The sequence below is a fragment of the Myzus persicae genome, unplaced genomic scaffold, assembly GCF_001856785.1.
Source record: "Myzus persicae strain clone G006 unplaced genomic scaffold, MPER_G0061.0, whole genome shotgun sequence".
NCBI classification, from domain to species: domain Eukaryota; kingdom Metazoa; phylum Arthropoda; class Insecta; order Hemiptera; family Aphididae; genus Myzus; species Myzus persicae.
Window position 1 is genome coordinate 42,020 of NW_019103345.1, and position 27,664 is coordinate 69,683.

At 31.8% G+C, this 27,664-nt stretch overlaps 3 protein-coding genes across 3 annotated transcripts; all 3 read right to left on the reverse strand.

The window, feature by feature from the left end:
• Positions 1 to 6,822: 6,822 nt before the first annotated feature.
• LOC111034336 (putative peptidyl-tRNA hydrolase PTRHD1) lies at positions 6,823 to 18,156 on the reverse strand. The gene is made up of 3 exons (XM_022315498.1): positions 18,007 to 18,156; positions 11,671 to 11,866; positions 6,823 to 7,217 (listed from the first exon to the last, which is right to left on the reverse strand). Exons 1-3 carry the CDS (start codon positions 18,078 to 18,080, stop codon positions 7,044 to 7,046), a joined length of 444 nt encoding a protein of 147 aa, XP_022171190.1. The 5' UTR covers positions 18,081 to 18,156; the 3' UTR covers positions 6,823 to 7,043.
• Positions 12,207 to 15,916, reverse strand: LOC111034335 (potassium channel subfamily K member 15). Its single transcript, XM_022315497.1, has 2 exons — positions 15,286 to 15,916; positions 12,207 to 12,887 (listed from the first exon to the last, which is right to left on the reverse strand). The coding sequence occupies exons 1-2, from the start codon at positions 15,841 to 15,843 to the stop codon at positions 12,402 to 12,404; spliced, it is 1,044 nt and encodes a 347-aa protein (XP_022171189.1). The 5' UTR covers positions 15,844 to 15,916; the 3' UTR covers positions 12,207 to 12,401.
• Positions 18,157 to 23,960: 5,804 nt separating the features above from the next.
• On the reverse strand, positions 23,961 to 27,664 carry LOC111034334 (aspartate aminotransferase, mitochondrial). The gene is made up of 2 exons (XM_022315496.1): positions 27,419 to 27,664; positions 23,961 to 25,539 (listed from the first exon to the last, which is right to left on the reverse strand). Exon 2 carries the CDS (start codon positions 25,475 to 25,477, stop codon positions 24,203 to 24,205), a length of 1,275 nt encoding a protein of 424 aa, XP_022171188.1. The 5' UTR covers positions 25,478 to 25,539; positions 27,419 to 27,664; the 3' UTR covers positions 23,961 to 24,202.

The following is a 27,664-nucleotide window of genomic DNA, read 5'->3' on the forward strand; positions in this document are numbered from 1 at the left end:
AGTTATAGTATTAAAAAATAATCAATAGGTAAATTTATCTGTATATACTCGTATGTTATATGATTATGTATTGTGAAATAAATATTAGATATGCTCATCAATCTGAACCGTAAGCTGAATCAAAAATACTGTGACAAAAAAAAATCAGTAGAACTTTTGACTAGACGTACCTATTTAGAACCCACCATAAAGACGAATGCACTTTATAGTACAGTATTAATTATTAATCGTTTGTTTTTTCACATTTTGGTTTTGTAAAGTCTCATGTTGCTTAATTTGTGCCCATCACGATGTTTTAACAAATAAAAATCAATTATAAATCAATTATAATATTTAATATGACTGCACGTTATTGACGTTATCACATAAGTCATAAATTACCTATAATAATTGCAACGCCAAAATATAAAGTGTTACATCAAAGTAAATATTATTACACACTAAACGTGTAGGTTTCGAAATATTGGAGAAGTGAGTGTGTTACATTCAGTGGTCGAAGTGAGCCCCCCGATATGGCGTGATGGCATCCCTCCACTTTTTATAATTCACATTTTCTATCCCTTATTAACTTATTTTGTACGACTGTTTAAGCGATATATAAGAACTATATTAACTACGAATGACATACCTCCGCTTATTTTGATCCACTTCGACCAATGATTACATTCGAAGATAAAAGGATACTTCACAATCCTATATTAATTCAAAATACTGTAGAACGGACGAACGGTGTACGGTATGAAGATAAACGAAAAGGAATCAAAGATTGAAAGATATTTTTAAGACGAGATTGCGTTATTTACATTTGCTCGCAAGATGCCATCAACAGTTCAACTATTTTAAGTAAGAATAAATCGATTTAATTAAATATTATTTATTTTGTAACCGTTAGACCACTAAGTTCTGTAATCCAGACGATTTAATTAAAATGTACGATTAATGTAGGTATACAGGTACGTATACTTTTATACACACAGGATCAGCGATATACTTCAATATACGTACCTATTGCCTATATGTTATCTATTTAAATAGAAAATTAAATTGTGCATAAATAACGGAATATTATATTATGTTAATATTTACAACCAGTGCGAGTTTTAAATTTTTATTATAAACAAATTTTACGTTTACCTACTGATGAGTGTCGAACGAAATCGAATTGAAAATGCTCTGAGAGCGTTTTAGAATTTCACGCACCGTTCTCGGGTTTTCTGTAGTATGCAATTTATGTCATCGTAATAATGTTACGTAGTTTATGATATTATAGATTTAATGACACAACACGTGAATGACAGTGATGGGCGGCGACGGTGATAGCAGTGCCAAGATAATTTCAAATACCATAAAATACGATTTGTCAGGGACGGGACTATACTGGAGTAATTTAAAGCCCTGTGCGTAAGTACATTTTTGTTGCAAACTAGGCCCCTTTTCTTATCACGAAAATGTGTAAGTAAAAATCGTTGAATCGTCCCAGTGGACGTTTCATATCACCTCAAAACCTATATGTTTACTATTAGCTCGAGACGGCCAAATCGGGTAATATAACAGTTTTGTATCGCACGACCTCGTTAGTATTTTCGTTATAAGAATTAAGAACGCAGAAACTACCATAGCGTATAATTAGTATATTATTATATTTAATTAATATTAATCTTATTTAATAATGGTTTAAAAAAAAAACATAATACGATGATGTTATTATTGTCATATAAATGTCTAAAAAATGTGTGACCATTGATGATACATATACACAACAATTTTGTACTAGACAAAATTATTGAACCAAGTTTTACAAAAACCCTTTTCAAAGCTATCTGCGGAGTTTACGCGTTTACCCATTAGTGAGGTGATGCCCATGCGTTAATTCATTAATGACACTGTATACCCTGTAGTTCCGAATGGAAACAAAAAATAAATAAATCCACAAACAGACCAGAAAAATTAGTTTTGAAATAATAGTAGGTTAGGTAGGGTATCCCCCCGTGACGATAACGATAGAAGGGTGAGATAATATTGTTGTATAAATGTATAATATATATATATGTGTACTTTGACGGAAAGGGAGTTTAAATTTAACTCGAACACTTTGTCGCTAATGATTTTCCATGCAGGCCATTTGTATTTGTCGTACTATTAAACGGTGCGTCGTTACAAGGGACAACACAATCGTGCCTGAGAATCTATTTACCTTTCATGAGAAAATATTATGTGGATATATTGTGTGTACACTGGCCACGACGAAATGAATTGTACAAAACGGTATTAATACATCCGGCGCAACCACTCGCTTCCGAGGGATTGATGGTCAGTGATTTTGAAGGTTTGACACATGGGAAAGTCACGTCATGGACGCTCACGCGGTATACACACTCTGACATTCATATAATATTTATATTGTAACATTTCCCTTGGAGGTCTCGTACGACTATGTTCTTGGCATTTGATTAGTATTTATACACGACGGGCATACGCATGATAACATTGTACGATTATTTCCCTTCAGACACTGATATATTATTATTATATATTAACCAATAGCTTAAACAATGTAGACCGGTAGAATTTGTAAATGTAATTAAAACTTTTTTTACGTCTCCATTATCCATGACGATCGTATTTCAAATATTTTGTCTAAATAACATTGATCAACGTGATTTCTTAAAAAAAAATCAAATCACAACGAGAGTCGTAATGCGGTTTGCACACGTTTTTAATTCGAAAGAAAAATGTAACTCTGTATTTTAATAATACCTATTGTTCTCGTTAATTACTATAGTGCTTATATATTTCATAGAATTTAGTAGTTTTTTATAAAAATTATATTTTTGTGTTTGTTTTGTTTTGCTTTGCTTTGCTTTGTTTAATATGATTAAGACGAATATTTAAAAAAATAGACAAACCTAATATGATTATTTTATTTTATTATTTTACATAATAGCATAGTATTTTAGCAATAATATTTAATAGCAAGTCTTATATTTTGAAACAATATGCATTCAAATTATTTAAAAATATTTAGATACCTACATAATATTATATAGTGTTGAAATAAAAAATATGCATACCTTTCCAGTTTCTACGGTGTCAAGTAGTACAAGGCTTATTATTATATATATATACTCTATGTCTCTATAACCTCTTTACTAAAACAAAGTCGATACAATAACGGAACATACATTATAACCTACCTACACAAACAAAATGTATTTAATAAAATTGCAACATTAATTCATTAAGATATACATATTTAATTTGTTACATCAAGATACTAACGTCCAACACAATATGCGTTAGTTTATAATAATAATGTTTGTGTAGGTTCTAAATTCTCAATCCAATAACTATTATATTATATTTCTCTAACCTAAAAATCAGACGAAATATTTCGTAGCCTTAAATCTATAAGTTTACATCAAGTTGTGAATTTTGATGTACTACGTACATTCGACAAAAATACTGGAGTATACTTTACCATAGTAATATGTCATGTATTTAGAAAATATTAAATCTAGTTTAACAAAAAAAGCATGAGGTACTTTGAGCATGGCAATATCAATTAACAAATAACTGCTTGTATATTATATCAAATATGTCCATCCATTTAAGATGAAAAAAAACATAAATGAACATAAGTCGTAGTTATAAACAAAAATTTATATTCTTTAATGGTATTTTCTTGAATAACAAATTGTATACAGTTAGGTATAAATGGTATAATCATGAAGAATACACATAGACAATAAATTATATTTATTCTTCATGGGTATAATATAATAAGTAAATATGTATTTATAATTTATATAAATAACGAAGCTCCTAGTATAAATGGCTTTCTTCTCGAATATTTTATGACAAACGCAATAAGTACATTTCCAATAGACAAGCGTAGCAAAAATGTTTCATTTCAATGACGATAAGTAATTTATAGGAATTTACAATTGTATTTTATACACAAGTAAATAGGTCGATAAAATAACAATTTTGATATATAGTTTAGATACACTGTTGTATTTACAATACTAAGCACATTCTTTTTACTAATTATTATTATGAATATGAATATGAAGCTATTTCAAAGAATAAAAAACATTTTATCCCTTTCAAATAATCATTTAAGTACCTACAAAAACAGTAAGTATTCAATACAAAAACATTTTTTTAATTATAAGTGTATATTTTACTGCAGTGTGATTTTAATTGTAATTTATTATTCATGAAGTTTCACTGGTATTTTTGTCCAGCTTTTATTTTTATTAACTCGCTCGTTTGTTCCTTGTAAAAAAGGCCTAAAAAAATATGATATTAATACAAATCTAAAATTATATTTTAATTTTTAATGATAAAAACTTTTGGGTTTATTTTTAAGTGCATATATATTCTGTGTTAGTTCTTACAATCATACCAAGTGGGTATAAACTTTGCTAGTTTGAAGACTTGAATATTAGAAGTTTCTGAATAATTTTTTATGCAACAAATTTAAAATTGATAGTTTATAAATAATATTTTTGAACAATATCTGTGAAAAATGAAAGTAGATATTCATTATTCAATTTAATACCAAGAAAAAAATATAATAAAAAATAACCAAAAAAATATATTTGTAACTATTTAATATTTTTTCATATATTTAATGTACCTAAGACTTAAAATAATGATGAAATCGAACACAATCTAAACATAGATATTCCAATTGCCAGTTCACCAGTAACAACAATAACGGAACATCGAATGTAAATGTAAAAACAATTTAGTACATTTCCTATTATACAGTATTTCGCTTCTAAAAATGGATTGAGTAAACATATTATAATAATTGTAATTTTTATTTATCAAAACGCATGATGATCACTTACCGTATTAGAAACATGCCATTAAGTTAAGACACACAATTAATATTTAAAACAACGAACACTCGAGCAAATCGGCAGATTGTAAATTATATTGTCTATTATTATGTCTATGTATCTATTAAGTCCGGCAGAATCACGACGACGCGTTATATTACGAAGGTATAATATATTATATTTTCGAGTAGCATGAACGAATTTAGTATGTGTACATAGAATCATTTTATTAATATTACTGTTATTAATATAATAAAAAATAATAATAAATGTTATACAATATGGCAATACCTTCATGTATCAGAAACTGTGCAATATAGCCGGGCCAACTGCTGCCGCGTGCACATAACACTTTTAAACTCATAAAGTATATATCATATATTATTATTTTTCTGTAAGTAGCTTTATACCAGCGATAGTAATTCGACATAACCCCGCTTTACGTGTACATTTGTAAGATATTTTAGACTCTAAAGTGATCGCAGCGGAAAGTCCCAACGATTTGTGGGGCCTTTAAAGAAAATGTTTTTAGATCATTATTCTGCGTACGCCTTTATCAGTACAATAAAGACGAAACGTAAAAACCAATATCAATACCTACGGTTTGGTATTGAGTCAATTCAGCATTTACTAGGGTAAGGCAAAGTATATGACCGGCCCAATTGTATTATAACTTATAAGATAAGTATATCATAAAGTCACTCAACTTGCTTGCATGGTCGACCAATTTGTTCATGCCGCACCTGTCATATTATAATCTATAATCGCGCGTCTGCCTTTGCGTAACGACCACATTATAATATGTATTATGTATGATCTATATGGAGGAATTGCAGTATAGTTATTATTGTATATTAAATAATTTTTGTAAGTCATGCCAATATTATACGCTGAATACAGACAAACCTACATAACACTTATAATATAGTAAACCATTTTTTTATGTTAGTTAAAAAAAAATACCTTTTATACATTGCCATTTATCATATTATCAAAGCCTATCGTTTACGATTTATGAAATAAATGTAGTCTTCTTAACAAATGAGTTGGCACAAAAATATAGTATATCTATAGTATCTTCGGGTCCACTGGACCACTGCTCCAGAACGCGGAATACGTCGACTGCAAATCGTTTTCGCCGACGACGACCAACCAAGTATTTAGAGTTCGCCTTAAACGTCCGTCGTCGTCCTAAAAAATGTTCACACATGCACACACGCACACATAATATTAACAGATTAATCGCCGGGTAAACGTCATCGTATTGTATGCGGTTATTTGAACTATTAAAAACGCACAACTTAACCGGATGCCTCTTCTTCCTCATCAATTCGACACTTTTGCGCTATCAACATTTCACCGAGTGACCTCATAAATTATGTTAGGGAAGTGTACGAGTGTACTGCACATAATACGCACATAGTGCGGTGCAGTAGTGGATCTAGGAAGGAAATAAAAATGAGGTAAGACCAAAGCATGAGCGAAATCTTTTGAATGTTATGGTAGTTTTAAAAGTGATAAGCCACCACGGTTTGCATACCGCATAGGCATAGCTGCAGATAAAAATCTATGAAATATTGATACTTGCAGCAGTGCAGACTAATACTATACAGTAATACCAGCTATTACTTATATTAGTATTAGGCCTTCAGCTTTCTATTAGTTAACTACAGCAACAAACCGGAAATGTACATTCGAGGGGTGGAGGGCTTTCGCCCTCATAACCCACCCCCAAAAACTGTACCCGACGGCGATCCGGACGAAGGTATAGGTATATACTACCGTGTCGACTACATTATTTTGTCCAGCCTTGATGTCTCCGTCGGAAACCAATTACAATACACCTGTAAACAAGTGTATAAGAAATAATATTGACACGACATTAAAGCTGATTAGGTGCACAAGACGTACACAACGTGCACATCACACATGTACGCACTGCATTGTACGTTTATAATCAAAACGACGATTGTGAACGTGTTTGAGGTGACCATTGTCGTTTATTTATTAGGTACATATTATATTATTATTGTTATATTGAATTCCACGTAGCGGCCAATTAAATGATTGATGTCAATTGGCGGTGGCCGTTGATCCCCACGGGCGGACACCCCTCCACACCCCTCGCACCAATAATAGACTCACCCGTTCGGCGTGCATGCCACGTGGGGTCATCGTCATTTATCGCCGGTGTCACGCGCTGTACAACTTGAACTTCCTCACGTACTTGCTCACCGTGCCCTTGGCGCAGGGTTTGAGCGCCACGCACGTGGCCACGTCCTCGGGCTGTTCTTTCCACACGACGTGCTGCACGCCGTCCGCTCCGAGCGCGGCGGCCGTGCTCAACAGGGCCGGCTCGTCGGGTACCTGCGATACAAACGGGCACCGGACGATTATAATGATATAAAAATAAATGATATTATATTGACTTCACCAGTTTAACGTATACCTATACGTAACATTATAATAACATATTATATTATCTACATTAACGCAATATTTTATACTGTTAAATATATGACGTAATATAAGTTATACCTAAGTAGGGCTCGAACTTTGATGCGTTGGCGCGTTTTCTTTTCTTCTTTTTGATAACTAGATTTAATATTGCTAGGCATGCTATAAATTTATTTTATGACTTCACGAACAAAACATCAAAAGGTTTTAGTGCTTAGTTAATTTTTTCAGACCGCACTAGTGTTATTTTTCTATAATGCGTATTCGACGATTTTAGAACTTAATATTTGGTTGTGTGAAGATTAAAAATGTCGACATCTTAAATGGCTTAATATAAAGACATTGATTGAAGATTTCTAACTTTGTGGCCATATTTATTTTAAATATGTATTGTGAAGGGATTGAAGACATGAAAAATACAGAGAAAATTATATGACAATTTTTAGATTTAACTAAATTTATAATAGATTTACAATAATTTTTGCACGTGATGTATGAATATTGTTTATAATATTTGGGTAGATCATTTAAATTCGAGCTTTATTTTTAAGTACAATAATAATTTATATTATAATTATTGTTTTTATCTAATGACAAGGTGTTGAGTGTAAATTATGTACGACTCACTCACCGTGGTAAGACTCCGTTCGACATGAACCGTAATTGTATGACCAAAAAAGTATGATAATAATCAAGGGTCATTCTAGTCCAAAAATATTTCAATAGAATGCCTAGACTATTAATTATTTAATACACAAAAACTCAATGAATATTTAAATGAACATCGGTTATACCGTTATACGACTGATCGGTATAATTTTGAAACAACAGTATAGGTAATCGGTAAATAGTTTGGGTTTAAGCGCCTTTAAGATAACGTTCTACCAATCAATTTCATGACAGAAAAAAAAACACATTTTAATACGTTGTTAATTCTAATCAATGTTATAATCTGGTTTTAAGAATACACAATGGCAGTCACGTACTCAAGCGACCCCACTATAATTGCAATAGTTATAATAGTTATATTATACGGATGGACACATCGAAAACTATGTATACATGGTAATTTAACAAGCATCTCACCCTCTTTGCTCTTCATTAATATTGCAATAATTCAACCATAGTATTCACCTAGTATTTTCTGTTTAATTGATTTACAAATTAAACCTAGGTACCTAGTAAGTGAGTTAAGTTATATTATTTATTTCATTTTTATAATTTGTTATAATTTTCTGAATAATAACTATTAAGAACATGACTAAACAAATATTAAACGTGCATCTATTTAAATTGTACATATGACCATGGCCGGATATCCAGGTTAAGACCATTACAGTATAGGTACATAAAGTTCAATAAGTCTGAAACTATACTTGTTCTAATCTTGATTTAAGTACCTACATCAACATTTCAAGAAGTTATCTGCTTATAATTTTGTATCGTCACATTAGAGTAATAGAGTCCTTAAATCGTACAAGAAATTTTAATTATTCGAAAATATGGTCTTTGAGCATACTTAAAAGTGCTTAAATACCGATTTTAAGTGACTTGATTATTAAATTAAATAGGAGGTAGGAATGCTTGATGATTCGCCCTGTGTATGGCCTACATGCAGTGTCTTGAGTTCTACGCGTTTCGTGTTAAACCAATAAAAGTGTACATCGTACGTATATTTTTTGAACAAAACATCCAAAAAAATGGTCGCATATAGGCAATATTGTTTTTGTTTGTATTTTACGAATACCTTCGTTATTACATAGTATAACCCATAACTTAAATAATATACTCACACAACTCAAATATGATTTTAGTACTGTAAAGAAAAACCTAATTGAAACCACAGCCCTGAAATACGCTTGTAGAAACTACAGCACAAACGACAACATCAATACAGAAGTGATCGTATAGGCCTAGGGTATAATTCCCCCAGAGGCGGAAGAACAAAGGAAAATGTAATTTAGGATTACGCATACGAAACATAAGGGAATCAGTGTTTGGCCTACGGCTGAAAAAACAATATGATGATATCTGAGAAGTATAAGCTGAAGAACAAGGAAACAAAATTAACCTGTAGGCACCAAGAAGGCCAGGGATAAAAGTGAATCCGTTTTCATCGCTATTGGCTATACCCAACCACACAACAAAAGGATATTATACGATAATAAATCGAAAGATACAGTTTGGGTAGAAAAATTTCTAGGTACGTACCTACCTATAATTGAAGATTGAATAAAGTATTATTTATTCTGTTTATTAAATAAACGATATGAATTATAATAATATTGTGTCATACTAAAAATATATTTTGAAATACAGAAATTATGACAAATTATAATGAACATTAAAATACTTTTCCGAAGGGTTTTAGTAGGTAAGTTGAGCGTATTAACATAATAGACTAAACGAAACATCTACGACATACCTTGGAAATACATTACAGTTAAAATCAATTAAGTTCCATTCCTAATTCTGTATAATTTTAAGCAAAATAAAAATTGTATGTTTATAATAATAATACGAAAAATTAATTAACATATAGTTATGCGTGAAAAATATTATATAAATAGTAAACTAGTTTGCTTATATGCAATCAACTTCAAACATCTCCCATTAAAGCATTATAGAAACATAAAAAAATATACATATATATATAAGTCTATTTCGTTTACTCCCTCTACTGTTAATCATAATGTATCCCCATAGGTCTTAAGACCTTTTTCTATTTTTGTAATTGTCACAGGCTAATGACCCCAGAAGTTGAAGCTTTAGTAACCCAATTAAAAAAAAAAAGAAGAAAAAGCATAAAAGTCAATTTTACAGAAAGAACTTCGGATAATATTTGGTACTATTGACGTTAAACAATAATTAGCGTGTGTTATCGATTTCTGCATTGAATCATTATTATAAGTCAAAAGTTATAACTCATAATATAAGAAATTAAGGGGAATCGTATTAAATTAAAAATATAGTATACTTAATTAAACGTATACAATAAATCGGACAACATTTCTATAAAAAATAATACGCATGTAATTTGTCACAATTATCATTATAAAAATATATTGGTGATTGGGGATGCAATATTATAATACTATGTCTATATATAATTGTCATTATTTGATATTTTAAACAACCAAACAGAACATCGAAAAACGATCCAAGCCGATCTACCAAAAAATGGTTAAAATATGTTTGCATTTCTTTGCCATTCGTAGCCGTCGTTTTTGCAATATGTCTAGAAAACTACTGAAAAAAATATCTCTAAAAAGTACAACTCGTTTTTGACAACTGTTGAATGCTACTATTATTACACGAATAAAAAACGGTCTCCAATAATTTCGGTAAACTAAAAAATAACACACATAATAATATCACACTAGACACGTGCCGTAAACACACGGAAGTAATACAGTAATAACGCACGTGGCCATATATTTCCCGGAGTATAGTGATTTCAATTAAAACCGTTAAGTGACGTGGCGTCGATACGTTTCATATTATTATATAAGGCGCCGATATACGCAGATCGATATGGACGATGAATAGCGGCGACAAATGACGTAATTGGTAGTTGTTTAAACGGAAATCCAAAACGCACATACCACCACTGTAAATAGTGTATCGTGAGACAATATAAACACGTCACAATTGTAAAGGTCGATAAATCTCGATCTACATAATATCATATAATATTATATTATTAAAATATGCCATCTACACACAACTCGACGAGCGTAGAGGAAAACAATTATTGCGTCGCGAGAGTTGAATAACGATAAATCACTCATAATATAATACTGATGTCGTCAACATTCCATAAAAATAATCCTAATCACATCTTCATCTTCAGAGACACTCAATTTCTATCAAGCTCACAACAAAGGAAGCATGGCAAAACAATTCTGATGGAGTACCACTTACAAACAAATTAAGAATTATAAGACGTTCCGTTAAAAAATAGGATTTAAAAAAAAATAGATGAAATAATAATCACCTTATAGTCAGAATGGGACTCAAGCATTTAAACCAGTCCTTCCTCAACACTAAAGAACTGGCTCCTGTATGCGACACACGACAGGAAAATCTTACGATCTATCTCATAGTGACTAAATGCACGAAAAATCGTTATTAGACCTGCATCACTCCGACAAGCATTTAACGACAACACGAAGCAATACATTTATTTTTCCATAATATAAACTCAAGTCGAAAATTGTAAAAATGTTATTTTGTTTTACTCATAACCTGAATGGCAGTATCTAATCTAAAAGTAGACTAATAGGCATCGTTATAATTAGCAGATAAAAAAAACTGGTTCGTTAACATCGTACATTTAAACTGTTAATGGCGATGGACTCACTTCCAAGATAACTTTGTGCATGTTCCCGAGGTCCTTTAGATATGCCTGCGTGTCCGGATCCGAGTAGTAGGTGTGCACCACAGCGACGCAGGCGTGACACGCTTGAGCCATGACGGCACCGGACGGCCATTTCAGAGTCCTGGTCAGGTCACCTCGCACCAGCACGTACTGTACCACGTTACTCATCGTCGACGACCTTAAATCAAAAACAAATATCCAAATCGTCGATTAAACAAATCAGTAGGGACACTGGGTCATACAAGTACGATAGTGTACCGTTTTCGGGACTACACTCGTCTGACGATTTAAAAAAACAAATACACGGTGATGATGAGACCAGAAAGGGGGGAAGGGGAGGCTAAGGATTTATTTCTCGAATACTCCTCCCTCCTCGCGATAATGACCCCGATGTAGAGTTACAGAGGGTGACGCAGATGTTTAATATAACAATAACAATAATAATTGTTGATACGTATACACGCATATTGGCGAGGGAATCAGCTTTATATATTATTATCTATTAAAAATAAATGCAATTTAATGTTTTATAAACGAAACGAAAACAATTGGTAATCGTCGTAGGTACATATAATTTAATTATAATAGGTACATAATAATACAGAATACATAATTATAAACGGGCTTTTATCGTCACAATATTTTACAATAATACGATGCCTTATGCTTATAGATCGTATACGATCTAATGTTATATGTGACGTGCGTGCTCGTCAATCGAATGAGTTTCGGCGTCTGTACACGGCCACGGCCCGCAGGCGTATGTCTTCAAAGCACAGCCCGATGTCCATTTTCAGGTTCCTCACCCGGACCTGGACATCTTCGCGCATCAAGTCGAAGCACATGGCTATGATGCCCATGCCCAGCAACAGGTACACGAACTTGATGACCAGCTTCATCGGGTGGTCCGTAACCGCATCCGTGATGCTGCCCACCGGCACAAAGTTCTCGATGCCGATCTTGCACAGGCTGGTTACGCAGAAAAACGTGCTGTCCAGATACGACCAGTCTTCGAGCGTAACGAACGTCACCGTTCCAGTGGCCACGTAAGCCGCCAGCACCCACAGGCAAGCAGTGGACGGCACGATCACCCTCGACTTCTGAGGCAGCTGCTGGTTGTACAGGTCACCGCCGGCCTTGTCCTCCATGCTGCACTGGTACACCCACGTGTATAGCCACCGGAAGCTCTGGGCCAACACCTGATGCGAACATCGGCGATATAAATGCCAAAAAAATAAAACAGTTTGTATTATAATACCGCGTTTATTCAATATATTATAATAGTATAAAATCATATACAGAATTATCCGATTGACCCCGCACGATTTCTACATATTTCTGGATTCCTAAAAATGTCTAAAAATCATACTACAATTTTTTTTCTATTGATTAATTTTAAGCTGTATTGTACAGAAAATCATTTAACTGCATTTTAAATTTCATGTCAACCAAACAATTTTAGCGAATTTCAGCTTTTCTACCTATAAATCCGAACATTACACGCAAGATTCATTCAAGATGACGCAGAAAGACTTTCAGTTATTCGATATAGTTGTGCCTACAATAATATTGTTGTTTGCGGTTTTGCATTAAATTACCAATCAGCGTTTTGAAAACTCATAGTTTATGATAGCACATGCCTCGACTGACGAGGACTTTCGTCGAATACGATAAAAGCGTCAACAATAATTTACAATGTTTGAAAACCTTACCGCTATATAATAATAATAATCTACACGTTATTTCTGAGTATGTTTTATGCGCATATAAAACTATGAAAATTAGCTGTGTTGGCAATGATGTCTGTTTGTGGATCGTGGCGAACGACTGCGGAACACATACGAACGCTGTCCGTTAATCGTGACGACCGCGAGTTATCTTAGATCTTCTCAATCTTTGACGTAAGCCGCGAAAAAAATGTGTCCGTCGTATGTGATCAAATAAAACTGTAAACAAGCTGTATATCTATTACTGTGTGCAATTTCGAGAAATCCGTACGGCAGTTGAATTAAATAATCACTTAAAAGAGGTATAATATAAGAGTAAAAAAGAAACAATCTGACAATAATGGTTGTCGTGACCATTGTGAGTGCATTAAGTGTAATAGTCCATTATTTGGTGTTTGTTTTTAGGGTTATTCTACTTTTTAGTTTTTATAGTCAAAAGAACTCATTTCACACATTAAAAAGAATAATAATAATAATAATAATAATAAAAGAAAAGAAACCACTGCTTTGTGAACGCATGCTGACATTAAACAAGACAGTCACGTTAGCCAAATTTCGATAGACAACATTAACAATTTAGTGTGTGTTAAAATCGACCGAACCCTTCAAGTGTGGGCTCTACACACATTAAAAAAAAAAACAGTGATGGATTTGTGTGTTCTTTTTTGACAGGTTATAACTTTTCCGTGCAGGAATTTCGAGGAAAGCAATTTTATCGCAAAACATAAGACTTTACTAAAAAGTAAAAATTAACGTTTTGGAAAAAAAATTTTATAATAAAACTATCATAGAGTCAAAAAAACTTGTTCAAAACGAATAAAAGGTAATGAAAAATAATAAAATTAGAAACACTCGTTGCTAAGTCAAACGAATTGGTCTGTAGATATCTACATAATATACGAGTTATGTATATTTTATCTCAATACAACAAATGCGCATATTATAAAGAGATAATTATTGATTTGATTTGGAATGTTCGTGCCCCCGTTTCAATTCGAACTCAGTGGCATTTTCACCAACCTATAAAACCGCAAATAAGTGTGCAATATATCAGCATAGTTTTAAAACCATAATATATATTGTTGGAGATTTTTCTAGTTCAAGTAGTTTAGGCACGTAATAAAAAAAACCCTACAAAAGAATCACTGAAAATATTTCAAACTATAAAACCACCCCAAACGATGCTCTTATCATATTTTAGCGAAGAAATAATTTATTCAATAAGAAGCTCTCTGTCCCTCTCTGTTTCTCTTGTCCTCCCCCTCTCCACGTACACTCTACAGCTGTACTTATTCCTACACGTTTGTGGAACACTGTGGTCTTTTTTTACAGGGAGTTTCCTACACGCGCTTTGAGTGCGTAAAGACGTAAAAATCGAATTTTATTTCTCGAAAAAGATTGTAAAAACAAATAACAAAAGGTGAAAAGCCAACCCAATTTCCCGAAGACCGTTGTACACATGTGCACCAATAATTCATGGGGGGAAAAATATCATCGCATACAAATGTCACTAAATGCCTTTGATTACTAAATATCCTAAACGTATGGCACAATATAGCATTCCCATTCATTTTTATTTAATATTGCATTTAAAATATTTCCGAACTTAATGCATCTTTACAAATGTACCTGCCCCCATTTCCTACTACCACCTACCGGCAACCGACTACCATTATAATATGTAATAGTATTTGCAACATATTAACCTATACACGTTTTGAAGTCAATCTGGTAACGAAATACCCGATTAAAATGGTTCCCAAAACAGTTATAGCGAATGGGTGAGAGCGAGGGGCGATGAAAGAAGTACCTTCAGCTCCATAAGTCTTATGGAAACAATAATAATAATAAAATACAAACGACGACGCACCTTTCCCATGTTTCGGAAGTAGAGCACGTACAGAGGTATGCCGAACACGGCGTACACGACAGTGGCGGCCTTGCCCAGCATGGTCTTGGGCACTACGTTGCCGTAACCGTTCATGGTGAATATGGACAGGGAGAACATGAGCGCCGCGGAGAACGACCACGTCTCCTCGGTGGTCCTGCCGTCGTAGCCCTTTTTGACGATGAGCGCCAGGTTGACCTGGAAGTGCGTGAGCGCATCCGTCACCTGACGCGTCCAGTTATCCCGGTACAGCACGTTGTACGTGTTTGTGGCGTTCCACACGTTCACGGAACAGTTGTGCCGGAGCAGCTCGACGGCGTGGTGCTGCGCGTCGCCCGCCTGGCCCTCGATCTGTATGAAGCAGAAAGCGCCCACCACCGCGTAGCCGACCACCAGGCCACCGACACCCACTTGCGTGCACATGAACGCCACCAGCTTCCGGCAGCACTCCTTCAGCCGCTCCTTGGGGTTGTCGGCGCCGGCCGCGTTGTACGCCGCCGACGATGACCCAGTGCTACTCTTGTCGCCCACCGGCACCATTGCGCGCCGCCGACTGACCGCCGTACGCCGACTGCCGCCACTATACTTCCACACCGACGCCACCACTATGCTTCCATAACACTGCCGCCGCCGCCGCCGCCGCCGCTCACTCGGTCGTGTGCCAAAGACCGATATTATGTGTGTATAATAGTACAGAAATAGAAAGCGGCGCGTGCCGCCGCCGGAGCGGCTAAAAATGCGCGCAGTCTCCGTATACACCATAATAGTAATATCCACGACGAACGTCGTTTCCCGAACCAGAGCGTTTCGTTACATAATAATAATCAGGTCTGTAAATCGCATGCGAGCTACATAACCGCATAGAATGTGCACTGCTGGAAAAATAGGGAAACATTTTCTGAACTATGCAAACCTAATAAAATTAATTCACAATTATGTTCAAATCGTGTACAGTAGGTAAATACCTACCAACAAATAATAGGTATCCCTTAAACATTAAAAATGTACATGAGTATCATGAAAAATATATAGAAAGTAAGTAAATATCAAAACAGAATGACTTGAAACAAATTAGTATTTCACTTATTTTAAATTTAGAGAACAATTTCAACTACAATAAAATAATAATAACAAAATACAATGATTTATGTGTGAACGAGAAATATGGAACAGAAAATACTAGACTGTTGTTGTTATAATACACGAGTAACAATATTTTAAATGTATATTATAAACTACCTAAGTATGTTCGATGTCGATATGCTACATGATGAGTTTTTACTAATAATACATATTTATAATTAAAAGCAATTATTAATGATTGACAAATCATTATTAATATTTGTTCTTGCCTAACAATATTGAATATATCTACCTAAAATGATCGCATTGATCCATTGACTAACAGTCAATTAACCGAGGCGACTCGCAGCGCATGAATTTTTTGAGCGAGAAAATCATTTATAGTGATAAACATATAGTATATTATATACCATATATAATAAACTATACCGTCTATACCAATTTACACATTTTATAATATTTTGCGTATTGCTACACTTGCTAACCTACATATTATAGATAATAAAGTTCGGATTCACATGATATTTGTACATTTTATTGAAAAATTGAATGGGGACAAGGAGAAAAGTGAAGAGCTAAGCATTCTCACCAACCCCCTCCATTTCTTTTTAATAATACATTTTTAAATTCTGATTTTAGAATTTAAAATATCTTTAAGATCATATTTCCCGATAATTTTTTACCATTTAAGCAGGGGCACCTTTCCTGTGATGATAAAAATGTTTGTTTTTAAATGAAAAAATGCTTTTGATAGTTTTGATAAAATAAATCTCGATATAAATCGAAATTTGAATGATTAGTTCATGAGTTATCAAACTTTATGTAGGTACTGCGAACAACTAAAATTATATGGTCCTAAATAATGGTCCAGACAAAATTTAAAATATAAAATATAATATGTAATACTTAGTCTGGTGCTAAATATGTTAATATTTTACAAACTATATAAAATTGTAATAAGTTAAAAACTACCTATTACTACCTACATAATTTTAAAACCCTCATAGCCCAAGTATTATCTACTAAACCTATTCCATACAATATCTTTAGTGCTTGTAGGAAGTAAAAATAGTACAATAAGTTCAGTTACTCAAAAACTATACTTCTTCGAATTAATATTTATATACATCAACATTAAGAAAAGTCTTCTTCTTAAAAAAGTACGATAAAAAGGCTAGTCCTCGTGTGAATAATGGAAGTTTGACAAGAAACTTCTTAAATAGCATAAAAAAATCCAAGTATATGAAAATATTGTAATTAATTATATTTAAGAATTCAGATATTCCAATTTAAATAAATGCATCATTAAATGGAAAAAATGAAGGGCATGGTTGGTTAATTACTTACCTTATATGTAATACGCAATAATATACAGGTAGGTATATATATATATATATATATAATTTACAAATGTTCACAATAATGTAGGTATAAACACTGAATAAACAGTCAAACACATCAAGTCAATATCATCACTATTGTATAAAATCAATCATGGATTCAAAAATGTGATGAACGATAATATACTAATTTCAAATTATAAATATGTATATTATGCGCTAATGTCTAGGCGTAGATGTAGAACCTTTATGATTAGACATACGTAAATATTTATATTACCTAGTTTGTTTACAGCTGATATCGTAAGTAATCAATTTTCTAGCGGTTAAAATATGTAGACATGTCGAACGCATATGAACAATTATGAATAGCGGAATACAGTAGATATAAAATCACTTTAATATAATATACACGATGATTGGTAGTTGGTACACACGCACTTCTAGTTTTTCGAGCTATTTTTTCTATAAAGCTGCTGATGGGCAAAATTCCAAACTATAGATACAACACTTTTTTTTTCTAAACAACGCCACCCTCCATCTCACTTCCCAAACCCAGAGGGATTAAATACCATCTAGCGAGTTGATGCCCTAAAATAAAACCGTATGCGGATTATAAATTAATCATCACAGCCGTGAGCTCGTTCGATATGTACCTATATACAAGCAGTGGCAGTATTATATCGTCTGAGAAAAAATCAGACTGGATAAACACGACTTAAACGCGTAGGTATTATAATGACAAGCCGAGAGGGAAAAAAATGTTGGACAGCATCCAATGGTGGATATAGCTAACGGTTTTAAGCTTTCCGGTAAAAATTTGAACGCAAAAATATCTGCTTGATAATAAATACTTACATCGAAATACCTAATACGTAATAATGAATTTATGAATACAAAGTTAAGACCATTCTATGGAATTGGTAATATTATCAAACGAAGTGGTAATTTATACACAATGAGTTGTATTGCTACCGAGCACAACACTTCAACAATTTTTTTTAAAGCCTATATAGGTAGGTACTCGAAATCTAGTTTAAATTATTCAATGCATTAAAGCATAAAACAATATTATCTTGAAGTTAAACATTTTTAAATTTGTCTTTTTGGTTTTGAGTAAGGGCATGCAGCTTAGCGGCATATAGGTAGATTTAATAAAAGTTTAAAAAAAAATATCTTATCCACCATCACTTGAATTTTAAAGTTAAGTAAATTAAAAAATATATCTAATAAACGTAATAAATACATAAGGATTTTAATTTTTTACTCTTTTAATGCACCGAATATGGTTTTGAAAAAAAAACACACATCATTATAATTTAGCTCTCTCACTCAACCCAAAATCTAAGGGTAAGTTCCTTCGTAAATATACAATAATAAATTATGTATATATTGTTTTATTAATTCTTATCAACCTATGCTGCTACACAGGAAAATGTAAAAGAATTCAAGTAGCCATATTGCGCACCATTGTACTAAAATATATAAGTACCTATTCCGATTTCGTTCAAACTCACTCATTAGTATATAATGCTCATATAATATAATTTAATTGTTTAATACTTTAACATACCATTATAGCATTATACAAAATATACTTATAAATACTTGTGTCTTTTTTATTTTTTTAAAAGCTACTAGCAATAACTACAATAGCTTTAACACTCAACCTATAGGTAAATTGAAAAATTAAATTATTATAGGACAAAGTAAGAAAAGTGTAAAATTAATAATACATAAAAAAATATTATATTATTGAATGTCAATAAAATGTAATATAATATTTCATGTCAAACAAAATAATGTAAATGAAAATGTACAGTTCTAGTTGCACAGTTCTACTGTATTATAGAAGATGTAGTGGTTGCAATGGGTTGTGTTTTCTCATATCATGTAATTTGTCTTATTTTGTAAAGCCGCTAGAATAGTTTACGATATTAGTGATCCGACAGCTGACAAAATTCGTTTTCGAAAAAACAACCCTGGTAAAAAAGGATTGGCGTATGAGGACGAAAAATCTTGGATTGTGTGTATACCAACTGAAGGTAATAATGCGTTTAAATCGAAGACTTAAATTCGTTTATTTATATAGTAGATATAAATATATAACATAGTGTATACTATATAATGTTGCAATATATATATTATATATATATAAACTTGGTGAAGAAAACGGTTCTCATCAAAATCGTATTTCTTTATACCTAATATATATGTTTTATACATTAGGTACACGTCATTATACAGTATAATGTATACATAGCTATTAGGTATTTCGTATTATCGTATGTAACCTATTATGCGTGAGATGATACGATTAGAAATAAAGATGGGCATTTAAAAAGCTTTAGTTGATACGGTTTTATTGGCAACCTCGATAGCATTAAAAAATAAGGGCAAAGTAAAATGAATTAATTGCAATAATTGCATACATAGTATACACTACGCTATACAAAAAGCCATTACATATTATTAAATCATATACCTAATAATATGCATAATGAAATTAATAAAAAAAAATATTTCGTAAAAAGATTGAAGGTATCCAACCTACTTTTTGAGGAAAATAAAATGCTCTACAGTACTTTTATACGTATATATATTATATAATATTGAGCATTCTTTTAACTCGTAAATATTGAATCCTATATTCATTTTAAACGTTAGTTAGTATATTAGTTTTGGAGTCACAGTGATTTTTTTCGATGGATTTTAAATATAATATGCGGGTGGTACTTCAGTACTTGATACCTACCAATTAATACTCCTAACTATAGGCTACATTTTCAAATGATAATTTTAAAGCCGTTGTCTATACAGTCACGCCAGCGAAATATCAATCAGAAAGGTTCTGTAAATGTATATTTCCGATACAACTGTACATCATAAAATAGTCATTTAGATTTAGGTACCTATACTCCGTCATCATATTAAATGTCGACTCTGCACATCAATAAAATGTACAACACAGTCTCGTCAACTTCGCCGCGGCCTCAATCAGTCGCGTAGCCTAGATTATGAAGAGGGGGTAGGTTGAGTATAAATTAAACTAAGTTTTTTAGTGTTTTCGTATATAAATAATTTATTAATAAAATACAAATATATTGATTAGGGGAAACACCCATATACTATGGTGCATCAAAAGTTTAGCTTGTTTTTAAATTGCGTATTTAGAGATAACTATGATTTGGTAGATACTTAGTACTCATAAATGAGTATAAAATAGTATACTGTATAGTGTATACATTTGTAAAAGTGTTAAAAGGAAATTAGAATTGACCTTTTTTATAAATACTAAGTAGGTTTCACTAAGTTTTTATTAAAAAAAATAACATGAAATTTGATAGGTAGCTAGGTACACCAAACAATTAAAATTTAAGTGAAATATTTTTTAAACTTCTTTTAAATTTAAACTAAAACATATAAATATTCTAATATGCCCAAATTAAAATAATAATATACATTTTAAATGTAAAATTTAATTAAAATTTTCGAATACAAAAAAAAAATAAGGTAAGCCATATAATGTAGGAATGATCTACGTTAAAATAATTTTCATTATGAGTTCCTTAGAATTTTAAAATAAAACAAATAACTATTTAAACTCTAGTTTTTTAAAGGAAGTTTGTACACATAGGTATGATATTTTAGCTAATTTAGCTTGATGTATTTCGGTTTAAAAATGGATTAATTTACTTTATTTAATCTGTGGTTCAGTGTTCATATGAAACTTGGGTCTATGGTAATCTAAGTTAGGTAAGTGCTGATGCCTGACAGTGCAATTTGTCTGTTGGTACCCGGTACCCTTATTATGGAGAAACTAAGTTCAGTTGTAATTCACTTGTAGATTGTAGGCAAATCTGACTTGATTGAGCAATCAGTCTACATATTTTGAAAGCTAAGTGTGAGTGTCTATAGTCATCGCACATGTATGGTATTATTTTAACCTTAAATAGTTAGATCGTATATTATGGATGGAGCCATGCCCATCTAGCTCACGTACACAATTTAAAGCACACATAAGCGATGAGTCTCTGGCGGAAACGTCTCATGTGCGTTTTCGTAAGGTGATTGGCAAACCGTCGTAAATTTGGGTGTTGGTTTATATTTATAATATAAATTTTCTTAGAACATTTTAACTATCGTACATCTAAATATCTGATAACAATAAAAACAAAAAAAACATAGAACAATTTTTATAAAAGTGAAATATTCATGAAGTACCTATTACCTACAGAAAAATTTCAAAATATAACTTATCACTAATCAGTAATTGTACTCATCCCAAAACTATCCTGTACTCTGCGCCAAGAGAAGTAACTCGTTTCGCGCACGCGATTGTTACGACTTTACGAGGCCCATCTTCTCCACTATGTGCCATTCAGTTTCAGTGTAGCGTTGTGGCGGCACGACCGTTAACGGTTGTCATCGCACAACGTCGATGTGCCTAATAGGTGGGGAATGCACGGATTCGAAGGCGATTTGGTCGGGCCAATGCCACAAGGGTCCTTTCCTGGCGCGGAATAAAGCACATTATATTACCTCCATGTAATACTATGTAATAGAAAATTTATACCCTAAAGTAAGAACGAGTTACAAAAAATCAAAACTTTAGAATTAATTCCGCTTACAATGATTGTTGGTACCTACCTAAACTAAAACATTTTTAAGAAGAAAAATGTATCACCTATTAAAATATTAGGTATCATTAGTATCACTAGTTCATATTCAAAATAATAATATATTAATAAAACAATTAGTATTAAGTCTAACAGTTAACTGCTGGCAAAAATTGATATGTTCAATTTTACATTCAAGCAATAGAGGTTTTGATATAACATCAAGGGGGGGGGCTATTTTCAATTTTTTTGCCCCCAACCCCCACCATAATAGTTGCATATATAAAATAAAGAATACAATTTGTTTATGGTCCTATAATACATTACCTATATATAACTTTTATTTTTGATTTGAAAAATTGATTAAAAAATGCATAACTGAAGTAATAAATTTAAAGCAATTAAAGCATATTTTAGTTAAATTTGAATTAAAAAAAGACATGCAAATAATGCCTAGCTAGTTGTAAAAAAATGTTTGTATGTAAAAATCACAAAGTAGATTATTTAGATAAACAGCTTCAAACAATTTAACATGCAAAACCAGTTAACTAATAAGCTTATAAAAGTAATTTTATTACCTACATTAAAATTAGTAAACATAATAATAATTAATCAAAAAAAATAGAAATCAAATTATTTAAAGTAAAGAAAATTAATTAAATAAAAAAATCTATATTTCTTTTTTTGCTATTTGCAAAGCGTTCTATTAGCTTATCTTCTGAAATATCAAATTCTAGATGAATATGCAGTAATGCTAAGCCACCAAGTCTATCTTGAGACATCTTTGTCCTTAACCAAGTCTTAAGTCTGAAGCATTTAAGCGTACAAGTAAATTTTAATATTATATACTTACTTATCTTGGAATTTAAAATCAATCATAAAACAATACCTTCTTAAAGTAGAGAAACTGAAACAGCAGATGCCACTAACCTAACCGCTGTACTTCTCATTATATATTTGTACATGACCCGATGACGATAAAAAAAATTTAGTTTGTAACTAATCAAATTTCACACATCAAAAATATTACTTAATATTTGTTATATTTTGTAAATTTAAAAAAACAACCTCAGATAACAAGTTATGATATTTGATAATATAATACTAACATGAACCAATTCCGTAACTACGGCTAAAACTGTTTTTAACATCATACTCAAATCTGAGTATCCGACTACAAAAAAAAGCTTATTAATTCTAGTTGTAATTCTGTATTTTATGATAACATTAACGAATAATATATTCCATTGTTATCAATCCAAAATCATGCTGATGCAAAAAAAAAAAAAATAAAAAAAAAATTTGAAAATAGGTATTGTATTGTGAAAATAATATTACAGAACATAACAGTTGACACAAAAAAATCCAAGGGGGGCGAGTGCCCCCTTCATCCCCCCCCTAAAAACCACCACTAGAGAGGAGCGATAAATTTATTTTAAATCATTGTTACTAAATTTGGTATTATACTTGAACCAATCAGTTAATTTATTTGCTTACATATTTTTAATATACACAATGCAAAAATGTAAAATACTTAACAAAACTATAAATACATTGATTTAATAATTACGGCAACCACATAGGTACTTTTAAAAGTTAAAATAAATACACATGATAATAATTTGAAATAAAATTATATTTTATTCAACAGTAACCTAAGACAAATAATTATGCAGTAGGAAATATTATTAAATAAATGTATATTAAATAAAATGTGAATTTGAATACATTTAATAAAAAAAAAAAGAGATTACAAAATATAATATTAATGATTATAAAGAAGATATAACACTTTATAAAGATTACCATATCATTGCATCTAAAAATATAAAAATAATTTTATCTTTGTTTATTTAATTAAGTACTAGTAACTTTATGCATTGCACTAGCTAAGTAACCAACATTTTTGGAAGTAACACCAGCCATAGATATGCGACCATCATTTGTCAAATACACGCTATGGTGATCAATTAACTTTTTAACCTGATCTTTACTAAGTCCAGTATAACAGAACATTCCAATTTGATCTGTTATATGTTTCCAATTATGTGTAGAACCTTCTTTTTCTAAAAGGTCTTTTAATTGGTATCTGACTGATATTATTCTATCTGCCATACCCTTCACTTCAACCAACCATTGATCCATTAATTGAGGATTGGATAATATTTCTGACACAATTCTAGCTCCGTGTATAGGTGGGTTTGAATACATACCCCGTACAATTATCTTTAACTGAGATACAATGCGGTCTGCTTCATCTTTATCTAAAGTGGTTAATGAAAACAATCCTACACGTTCTCCGTACAAGCCCATGTTTTTGGAAAATGACTGTGCCAAAGCAATCTGGTGACCATCAGATAAAAATGAACGAACAGCACAAGCATCCTGATCAACATTTCCTGAAGCAAACCCTTGGTAAGCCATATCAAAAAATGGAAATAAGCCTTTACTTTTGAACAATGAGGATAATTCTTTCCATTGTTCTGGTTTTGGGTCAACCCCAGTTGGATTATGAGCACACGCATGTAACAAAACTACTGAGCCAGATGGAGCAGAAGATAAATCCTCAACCATTCCAGCAAAATCAAGTCCACATGTTTTTGGATCATAATACCTGTACGTTTTAACTTCCAATCCAGAAAATTTAAAAATCTGATTATGGTTACCCCAGGTGGGAATAGGTACCCAAATAGTTTTCAATGGAGCATATCTTAAAAGAAATTCAGCACCAACTCTTAAAGCACCTGTTCCCGATATAGATTGAACTGAAGCATAGCATTTGTTCTTAATAATAGAGGATTCATTGGATAATGCTAATTGTATAGCTTCATTGCAGAACTCAGAAATGCCACTTATTGGAGCATATTCTTTATCCAAATTTTTTTTTGCTAACAGATTTTCCGCTTGAATGACACTTGGTAATACATATGGTTTACCATTATCATCCCTGTAAGCACCAGCGCCCAAGTTAATTTTTTGTGGATTTTTATCACGTTTGAAGGCTTCTGTTACACCAAGTATAGCATCTGGAGGTCCTTGCTGAACATTGGACCACAATGTTGACATCATACGTAAGTTTTTCTGTTGTTTGCAAATAAATGAAGATAGTTGATGACATTTTGACATTGACATGATTCTAGATTTTTTTAAGGATGTTCAGACGTTTAGTAACTTTCACAATTCACGGAAAGAACCTATAAAATGCACAAAACACAAAAAAAATCACTGAATGATATGGTAAACAGCTTAACACAAAGGATGGAACATATTGCTTAGTTTTATTATGTAGGACATCGGTAATATTTTGATTTGATTTTAAATTAAGTTATGAATAATTCAAAACTCCAAAAAGGTGAAACAATTTTTAACAGGCATAACTAAAGTTGACAATATTAAAGCATAGACCTATAAAGAAATGGACTAATAGCACAGAGAGAGGTCCAAAGGCCAACATTGTTAGAAAGAGATAGCATACAACTTAGGTACCATTTTTACCCATAAATAGCAAGAGGGCATACAATTTAGGTAGTCTGGTCCCATTATATTACATATAATTTAGATGGGTATTGACTATCTCTAACAATGTTAGCACATGACAATATATGGTAGGGTATGAGGGAAGAGCAGTCCATATATTAATAAATCTATGTATTGAAGTATTAAATTCAGATGCCACTATTGTGGTATTAGAATCAGTAAAAGTATGAAAGTAGTATGGTTTACTGGTACTTCCAGAGAAAATCCATCAACCCTCTACACAACTAAACAAAAATGAATACATAAAAACAGAAAATGTATGAAGTCCACTTAAAACAATTTAAAATGTGTGTAGGTAATCGGTTCTTGTGCAATCTGCATCTCAACTAGTCAACTAGAGAAACAAAGTAGTAATATCTTTGTTGCCAATGGCCATAGTTGCCAAGGCTTAATTCAAAAAAAAAAAAAAAAGTAGTGCTAATGAAAAAAATGTTTCAAAATATAAATTGCAAATAAAATAGTTGAAATAAATTTAACATTGATATTTCTTAAAAGCAATTTCATAAGAATGTTTTATTGGCAAGTGGTTTCAAATTTGATAAACTATAATATCTAACTGAATAGTGAAGTATTTAATAACATGTTTCTAAGAGAAGTTTGTTACCAAGCTAATTGAAATACAACTATTACTTTCCTAACAAAGTGATAAATTTTAGATATTAATTTTAGTTCGAAGTACCCACTAGATAAAATTATTGATTAAATATAATCAAACCAAACTAATGTAACAATTGTTAACATAGACAAATTAACCAATAAGTACTAAAACCATAATGTGAGCATTCTATACAGATAATTAATAATAATTATTAAAAAATTAAAACCATTGATTATACCTAGCCAAATTAGTATTTATAATCAAAGTTGAAACTAAGCAAATACAAATTAATTAAATTTATTTCATTTTACTCAACTATTATGTTATTCATAATTTCTACATAGATGATTACTGCAGAAGAGTCGTTCCTAATAATAATTGTCAAAACATTTGCATTTTTGAAATGGTATTAAATATAAATATAACAATGTTAGAAACATACATTTTTTAAGATTTTGAACAATACTCAATAGATATCACTGTTAAGAGAAATTTTAGTCTTAGGTCAACTCCATTGACATTAAACATATGGCATTTCTATCTTCACCAAAAATTGTAAGGCCAACATTACTAGAAGAAAAAATATGGTTCTCACTTGCACAAAAACTCATGAGTGATAAAGAAACGAACACTTAAATAAGAAAAGATATATAACAATCAACAATGTTACAGACTACGGTGTACAATAGTAGATATCAGTATTCAGTTGTGTTGGTTTACACACTTGAATACAATGCCGAGAACCGGTCACCATAAATTTAATATTAATGGTCAACAGATAATTGTTTATATTTTGAGATTAACTAGGTCAATGGTCATGAGAAATAGTGTCGAAGTATTTTATCCTTTTATAGTCAATAATTATAAGTGTTCCGGGATTTTTAATTTTTAATTTTTATACAAAACAATATATTTATTAAAAGTACTGTTTAACTTACGTATATTATGTTAGAACGAGCGTAATCGGCGTCTATGGAATGTGGACACAAGCCGGACCTTTGTCGCACAATGTAGTGTGCACAGTAGGTCAGAAGTTAAAACTTGAAAGTAACCGTCCAAAAACTGAAATGTTCCTATTCAATTTAAAAGGTATTTAAATAGGTAAAATATTTTTAGATTTGCTATTATCAGCGAAAAGTTACTATTATTATTATTATACGCCCGAATACGGAGTACCCGACAAC

What these genes read in the sequence shown, in the direction of transcription:
- LOC111034336 (XM_022315498.1), bottom strand. Translation starts at nt 18,080, where the DNA reads ATGCGTTCGACATGTCTACATATTTTAACCGCTAGAAAATTGATTACT. An exon ending in ATCAGCTGTAAACAAACTAG is followed by an intron (nt 11,867 to 18,006) that starts GTAATATAAATA and finishes TTTTGATTTAAG; the next exon opens with GTCGTCGACGATGAGTAACG. An exon ending in TGCACAAAGTTATCTTGGAA is followed by an intron (nt 7,218 to 11,670) that starts GTGAGTCCATCG and finishes TTTGTATCGCAG; the next exon opens with GTACCCGACGAGCCGGCCCT.
- LOC111034335 (XM_022315497.1), bottom strand. Translation starts at nt 15,843, where the DNA reads ATGGTGCCGGTGGGCGACAAGAGTAGCACTGGGTCATCGTCGGCGGCG. An exon ending in ACTTCCGAAACATGGGAAAG is followed by an intron (nt 12,888 to 15,285) that starts GTGCGTCGTCGT and finishes TGTTCGCATCAG; the next exon opens with GTGTTGGCCCAGAGCTTCCG.
- LOC111034334 (XM_022315496.1), bottom strand. Translation starts at nt 25,477, where the DNA reads ATGTCAATGTCAAAATGTCATCAACTATCTTCATTTATTTGCAAACAA.